Source organism: Engraulis encrasicolus, chromosome 12 (genome assembly GCF_034702125.1).
Source record: "Engraulis encrasicolus isolate BLACKSEA-1 chromosome 12, IST_EnEncr_1.0, whole genome shotgun sequence".
In the NCBI taxonomy this organism is placed as follows: Eukaryota; Metazoa; Chordata; class Actinopteri; order Clupeiformes; family Engraulidae; genus Engraulis; species Engraulis encrasicolus.
The window spans coordinates 29234095-29241594 of NC_085868.1; the positions used below are offsets into that span (position 1 = coordinate 29234095).

Below are 7500 nucleotides of genomic sequence, written 5' to 3' on the forward strand. Positions count from 1 at the left end.
CACACACACACACACACACGCACACGCACACGCACACACACACACACACACACAGAGACACACACACACATGCACGCACGTACGCACGTACCCACCCACACGCACACACAGCTGGGTTTTTTTTTACTGGACATGCAACAATAGCCATCCCTGCTCTCTCTGCCCTCTGATACTGAATACAGGCTCCCAATAAGATGACGTAACGCAAGTAGTGAAGGCCCCCCTGCAAGCTACCAAGAATGGGCCACCGAACGAAAAAAAAGGGCCTCATATCATGTGGAGGGGCCCCGTTTCTTCAAGTCAAGGGCCCATGTGGGCACCCCACCTCGTATGGGCCCCGCTGCCTCGCGGGTGCTGCGGGGGTATACTTAACGCCCCTGACTCTTCCCACCAGTAGTGACAGAGCCAGAATACTGAAGCAATATAAAGGCCTTCACTACACATACTGTAGGAGGATTTCAAACTGAAACAAGAAATAATGTCATTAAACTGAACAGAATGCTATTGTTGTGAAACAGGTTTGAGAAGAAAAAAAACAACACAATAATACGTCCACTGCATCAGTTTGAACTAGTGATTGCAGCTGTTCCACTGTGTTCAAAAGCTGATTGCTTTGAGGGATAAGTACTTTATAATGAGTGCTCCCTGTAAAGCGTTTATTTTGCATATTGTTCAGGCGCTTTTGGTCACCGTTTGTTAACCACCACTTTTACATTTCACATCATCAAGGGAGCGCTCAGAAACATAACTGCAGTATTAAAGCAGAGAGAGAGGATAAGGAAGAGACAGAGAAAACAGATGGAAACTTCCAAAGCAGCTAGCTTAAAGGTCAATAGGCAACCAATTGACATCCAAACAGATGTACTGGATATGATAAAATGATGCTGATTGTACGATTGTTGATACAAATGATGAAAGCAAAAAAGAGCACATTGAATATGAATGCTTTGTTGATATTTAATGATGAATTTCTATCCTTTTATTCTATTGTTTTAAAATGAATCCGAGACGTGCTATACTGTAAAACTTGCAGGGACCAGAAACATTCCCCCAATGGACTGTAGCTATACACTCTTCATGAACTCGATTTCGCTCTAGCCAATCCCAAACTAACAGCTAACAATACACCACTGAAACCATTTCCAGCTTTTGTCTCCTACTCCAACTTCCTCTGCTTCTCTCTTTCACTACTCTCTTTCATCTCTGATCATCACATGCACACACACACACACACACACACACACACACACACACACACACACACACACACACACACACACACACACACACACACACACACACACACACACACACACACACACACACATATTTTTCACTGTATGTCTTTCTGACTTGCTTTGCTCAATCCTCTCTATCGGTATCTCTCCCTCTCTCTATTTGGCTCTCTTTCTCTCTCTCTTTTTCTCTCTCTCTTTCTCTCTCTCTCTCTCTCTCTCTCTCTCTCTCTCTCTCTCTCTCTCTCTCTCTCTCTCTCTCTCTCTCTCTCTCTCTCTCTCTCTCTCTCTCTTTTAAGTCTAATTGAATGTCACTTGCTATCTGAAATGTCCTGAATTACATAATGAGGTCATTTGCATGGGCATGCTTGAATGGGGGGACCTTTGCTTTTGCAATTACTATGCGGCCGTTTCAGTGGGCCAGTCGTTCAAGCAGGCGTGGTGTGGTGCTGCATTGTGTGCTGTGCTGTGCTGTGCTGTGCTGTGCTGTGCCGTGCCGTGCCGTGGTTTGGTGCTGTATTGTCTGGTGTGGCGTGGCGTGGCGTGGCGTGGCGTGGCGTGGCGTGGCGTGGCGTGGCGTGGCGTGGCGTGGCGTGGCCTGGCGTGGCCTGGCGTGGCCTGGCGTGGCGTGGTGTGGAGAGGCGTGGTGAGGTGTGGTGAGGTGTGCTGTGCTGTGCTGTGCTGTGGTGTGTGGTGGTATGTAGGGCTTGAAAACGAAATTATTTTTCAATCGTTCCGTTCCGAATGGTTCAGGTAGGCCTGTGTTTACCGTTTTCGTCCTTGCATTCGTTCTGCCACCAAAATATCGGTCCTGAACCGGTTCGGAACACAAAATATTGTGTTTTAAAAGTTTTATCCATATGGAGATCTTCAAAGGCTTGCGCTATCATTCCTAACCCCACATGGTGTAGATATGGTGTAGTCTGTCTGTTGCTGACAAATACACCTCCAATTTCCTGTTTAACTCTACAGCACAAACATTTCAATGTATGCATCAGCGTATGCTTTTGTAAAATGTTATGAGATATATAGAGAACGAAATAAACCGTTATTAACCGGTTTAGTGGATTTCGGAATAACGTTTCTGTTCCGGAACAGTTGAAAACCATTTCGTTTTTGTTTCTGTTTCCGCTCCTCTTAAAATTGCGTAAAATTCTGTTCGTTCCGGTTTTCGTTCCTTGAACCATTTCGAAGCCCTGGTGGTGTGGTGTGGTGGGGTGCAGGCACGTTGTGCAATGATGCAGCAGCGGGGCCACTCTGAAAAGGTTAGCCCAGAGCTCATTTCTGCACCACAGAGACGCAGGCGAAAATGTCATTAGAATCTCTCAGAGATGCGTGAGAGGAGAGGAGAGCGGAGGAGAGGAGAGAAGAGGAGAGGAGAGGAGAGGAGAGGACAGGAGAGGAGAGGACAGGAGAGGAGAGGAGAGAAGAGGACAGGAGAGGAGAGGAGAGTAGAGTAGAGGAAAGGAGAGCGGAGGAGAGGAGAGAAGAGGATAGGAGAGGAGAGTGGAGGAGAGGAGAGGAGAGGAGAGAAGAGGACAGGAGAGGAGAGGAGAGGAGAGGAGAGGAGAGGAGAGGAGAGGACAGGAGAGGAGAGAACAGGAGAGGAGAGGAGAGGAGAGGAGAGGAGTGTGGAGGAGAGGAGAGGAGAGGAGAGGAGTGTGAGAGGAGAGGAGAGGAGAGGAGAGGAGAGGAGAGGAGAGGAGAGGAGAGGAGAGGAGAGGAGAGGAGAGGAGAGGAGAGGACAGGAGAGGAGAGGAGAGGAGAGGAGAGGAGAGGAGAGGAGAGGAGAGGAGAGGACAGAAGAGGAGAGGAGAGGAGAGAAGAGGAGAGGAGAGGAGAGGAGAGGAGAGGAGAGGAGAGGAGTGTGGACTGTGGAGAGGAAGAGTGTGTGGATGGGAGGCTGGTGATTATTTTTCTTAAGAGTTGTTCTCAGTGGGGATTTTTTATTTTCTTTCAATTTTTTGTTTGCAGTTTAGTATGATAGGGGCCTTACACTGTGGTCTTTTATAGATTTTAAAGCGTATAGCTCCTAAGGCTTTGAGAGGAGGACACCAGAGGTGGCTAAAAATAGTATAGGCCATATGCAATGCAATGCATGATAGGAGATTTTAAAATTTAGGTAAACAACGGGGGTGGTCACATGGAGAACCAGTATGTACAGATTGTGGTGTGTGTGTGTGTGTGTGCGTCCCAGCGAAAAAGAGATGCATAGAGAGAGTTTAGGTGGGTGTTTGTATGAACGTGTGCTGGTATATACATTCATACGTGTCAGCGGTGGCTTGTCAGGTTGGCAGCATGTGGTTGTGGGCAGGCCCGCTGACAGCAAGGAGGGGGGAGGACAAAGGGGTATGTTGTCCCGGGCCCAGGGAAACATGGGGCCGAGAATTGGGTCCCCTAATGGATAGGTTGCCCAATCAGATGACTTTGTCCTGGGCCTAGCAAAAGCTGTCAGCGGCCCTGGTTGTGGGGGAGCAGATAGAAGGTAGACCTTTGGCAGGTGAGACGAGACTCCGGAAGCAGCCCACTAAGCAGGCACCCAGCATGCCTGTGTGTGTGTGTGTGTGTGTGTGTGTGTGTGTGTGTGTGTGTGTGTGTGTGTGTGTGTGTGTGTGTGTGTGTGTGTGTGTGTGTGTGTGTGTGTGTGCGTGTGTGTGTGTGTGTGTGTGTGTGTGTGTGTGTGTGTGTGTGCATTTGTGTGTGTGTGTGTATGTGTGCCTCTATATATGTGTGTGTCAGCGTGCACTGTGAGTGTGTGTTTGAGTGTACTGTCTATGTGCCTAATATGCGCACATGGCAAGCAAAGCGGCATGTACGTACCGTATGTGCGTGCCAACGTTTGGGAACTCAGCAGGCGATCAAAGAAAAGCTGCCGCCGCTTGCTGCCTGCAGGGCCTACCTCATTCACCTGGCTGCAGCAGTCGCATAAAGGCATAAACAGGAACTGGAAACGCTAAACAGAATCATGCCGCCTTTTAGAGACCCGCATCGGGCCTGTCGGGCGGCTTCATCGAGAGCAGGTGTTTAAAGGGCCAACACTCTCAAGTGGTTTTCAGTTTGTGCGATTGTGAAAACAAAAGTGCTTAATGAGGCCTTTCATTCAGGTAGTCAGGGGTGTCATTTCATTGCCGTGTGACCTGAAGCTCAGCTTTCCTTGAAAACATGATGTAAAGGTTCTTGCTTTCTCCCTTCCTTTTTGTTTTACGGCCAAGAGCTGTAAAGCGTCCTTGCTTTATGGTGCACTATAATATGTACGTACATTATAATATAACGTGTTATATTATAATGGGGGTAGTTGTGTTACATGCATGGTTATTGTATGTAGAGTGAAGTATTTGTGCAGTGAAACGTGACGGTGATTTTATTTATTTTTTGTTCTGGAAAAAATATATACGTATAATCATGGCATAATATTTTTTTGAAACTCTGATCCAAACCATTTCACTTTTGCATTTGTGATCCCTAAATACACAATCTCAATCTGTTCGATGCCAAGAAGAAATGCTGATTTGACTTGTTTTTCAATTGGCAAGCGTGCGCACATCAAAATGGGGAAAAAATAAGAAAGGGAATAGACTAAAAAACAGTTCAATTGATGGCTTTGGGAGTAAAAAACAATGAAGACAGGAAGAATCATTTTGATAACCGTGGGTATTGTGGAAAACACAGAAACAAAGAAACAAAAAAATCTTGTAATCTGAACAGAGCACTAACGGCAAACCCTTGTTTTGTCTTTTATGTGCTCTTTTTTTTCTTTTCTTTTTTTTTCTTATTTTACTATAGTCGCAACGTCGTGTCACGTTTCACCTGCCCGACGGTTCCCAGGAAAGCTGCAGTGACAGTGGCCTAGGGGACCATGAGCCCGTGGGCAGTGCCCCCCTGCTGCCCTCACACCCTCTCCCTCTGGTGCAGGCTCAGGACCAGTTCTACGAGCAGGCCTCCCCGGACAAGAGGACCGAAGCTGACGGCAACTCCGACCCCAACTCCGGTGAGTGCTGTTTTTTTTTAGTGCTTCTCTTACTGTAACTTTGTACTCCTACAGTAGGAGCCGACTTACTCCTACACAATCCAGTAGAGGCCGACTGTGCACTCCTTACTCCTACACAATCCAGTAGAGGCCGACTGTGCACTCCTTACTCCTACACAATATAGTAGGAGCCGACTGTGCACTCCTTACTCCTACACAATACAGCAGGAGCCTACTGTGCAAGGTCTTGCTGATCACCATCATCTACACATGAACACCTTGGATGTCCCATGGAAGTTAGTTGCATGTTATGCAAATGATGGGAGAATATTAGTGGCTCCTACATAGGGTTGAGTACGTATCAGAATTTTCGGGTTTCGGTTCCGGTTCCAGAACCTTCGTTTCGATGCCGGTTCCTGGCGGTGCCATTTTCGGTTTCTAATTTATAAATATAGGGGATGACGAAATGTTTAAAAATCTTAACCGACCACCAAGCCTCCCTCATTTTCCAGTTGAAGTCTCCGGGAATTTATTTTGAATTGAGGACTATGATTTACAATCTAAATCCAGCCCTGTCCATTTCGTGCTGCACGTTTTTGTCTCCAGTGGAAGATATTCTCCCAGTGATGGGAAGCTACGTGAGAAATCAGAATAATGTGATAGGCAGTCTGAATCTCTGCCTAACAGAACTGGCAGATAGAACAAGAGTCAGTAAGATAATAGAGGTGACGTGAAATATTTTTCATTAGCTCCAATAGTGATTCTGCTCTATCCCATTCGCTCCCCTTCACGGCCCGAGAAGGACACGGCAAGCAGGTGCATTGCAATATCAATTCGCTACAATGTAATTGTAAAACAGCTGTAACTTTTCACATTTCACATGGCTTCGTCAATTTACACTTATGGCAGTAGTATAGTAATTTCCCAGTTAAAAAAATGAGTTCGCTAGGTCAAAAGCGTCGGTCCATAAATTATCCCCACGGCTGTCAGTTACCCTGATGAGCCTGCCACACCCCTAGTTATTCTAGTAGCTCAGAGCCTTATGAGGGCTCTGCACCAGCTAGAGGGCCTTGCTTTTTGAACTACCTGCCAGTACATTTTATATCAGATAGGCTACCACCAAGAATTCAAGTTCCTTGAAAATACGAGCTCTTGTTCTCGAGCTTCGGACTGTAGGCGTGGGTGTGCCTTCTCTTTGCATCGCAGCATCAGTTCATAGTCATACAGTCGATGTTCATGGCAAACGCACAGACAACCGTGCAAATTTACCTGATTACAAACTGAACCAGCATGAAGTTTTGCATCAGCATCATAAATAAGCGACTGTCATTCTGACTGCATTAACGTTCTAGGGTTTTAAATGCGAAATGATAGCTGACGTGATGAACATCTGGGAACCGAAACGTGGAAACCACAGCCAAGGCACGTTTCGACGCCAAGTAGAACCCTAGCCTTTCATTCGGTTCCATTAAAGAACCAAATCTCGGTACCCAGTCCTATACATTTCTGCAGTGTGAGCGCACCAATTAGACAGCTGTTGACACTATATGAGTGCAACATGCAGTCAGCTCTCTAAGGTGGTTTTCAGGCCAACTAGAATGGAGCCGGTGCCGGTGGCCGCTCCAGTTACGTTCGGCACTGGAGTGCTTATCTGCGAACTGTCTGTGCTCATACTGGGCTCCGAACTTTTTTCTGCACGTGACTGACCCGGATGAACATGCTGACGTCAGAGTTCGCTGGGAAAAAGCAAGCATTTTGCGGTTCGCATTGTGAACCAACTTTCCGGTTCACGAACGCTAAGATCTTTGGCTTGAACACGGCAGCCAGTTTGCGATTAAGTGCGGAAACGGGCACCGGCATGATTCTCAGTCGGCCTGAATGCGCCATAAGTGTTGAGTTGACACTGTAAAATTGACCGGATGCCTTCCTTGAGGCTTCCTCAGCAGATCATTTCTTTTTTTTATTATTTTCCATGTATGCATACACCCGAGAGGCCTTCCTATCCTGCTATTGTTCACATATCTTGTTTTTGAGCTACTTTGGCTATCTTTGATGCGTAGATAAATGGTTGAAGGTCTGTTGTGTAGATACAGCAGACGGAACCAAACTCCTAGCATGGCGTGTACAAACACGGAGGGTTAGGGAATCAGTGCATGTCCTTATCTGACGCAGCAGGGACCTGACGTGTTGAGGGCCTCGTACTAAAGTGGGCCCATCTATTACACTGCAATGTTTCTGTCTCCTAATACAACCAGTTGTCATCTTAAGCAGCGTGTGTGCAAGTTCTTTTCCATCCAG

General features: G+C 46.8%; 1 protein-coding gene across 1 annotated transcript in view; it reads left to right on the forward strand.

Moving 5' to 3' along the window:
- Positions 1–7500, forward strand: part of LOC134459668 (protocadherin-9) — a 455654-nt gene that overhangs the window by 302022 nt on the left and 146132 nt on the right. Inside the window, exon 3 of the mRNA XM_063212049.1 lies at positions 5019–5223. Within this exon, the coding sequence (XP_063068119.1) occupies positions 5019–5223 (205 nt within the window). The remainder of the gene's footprint in view (positions 1–5018; positions 5224–7500) is intronic.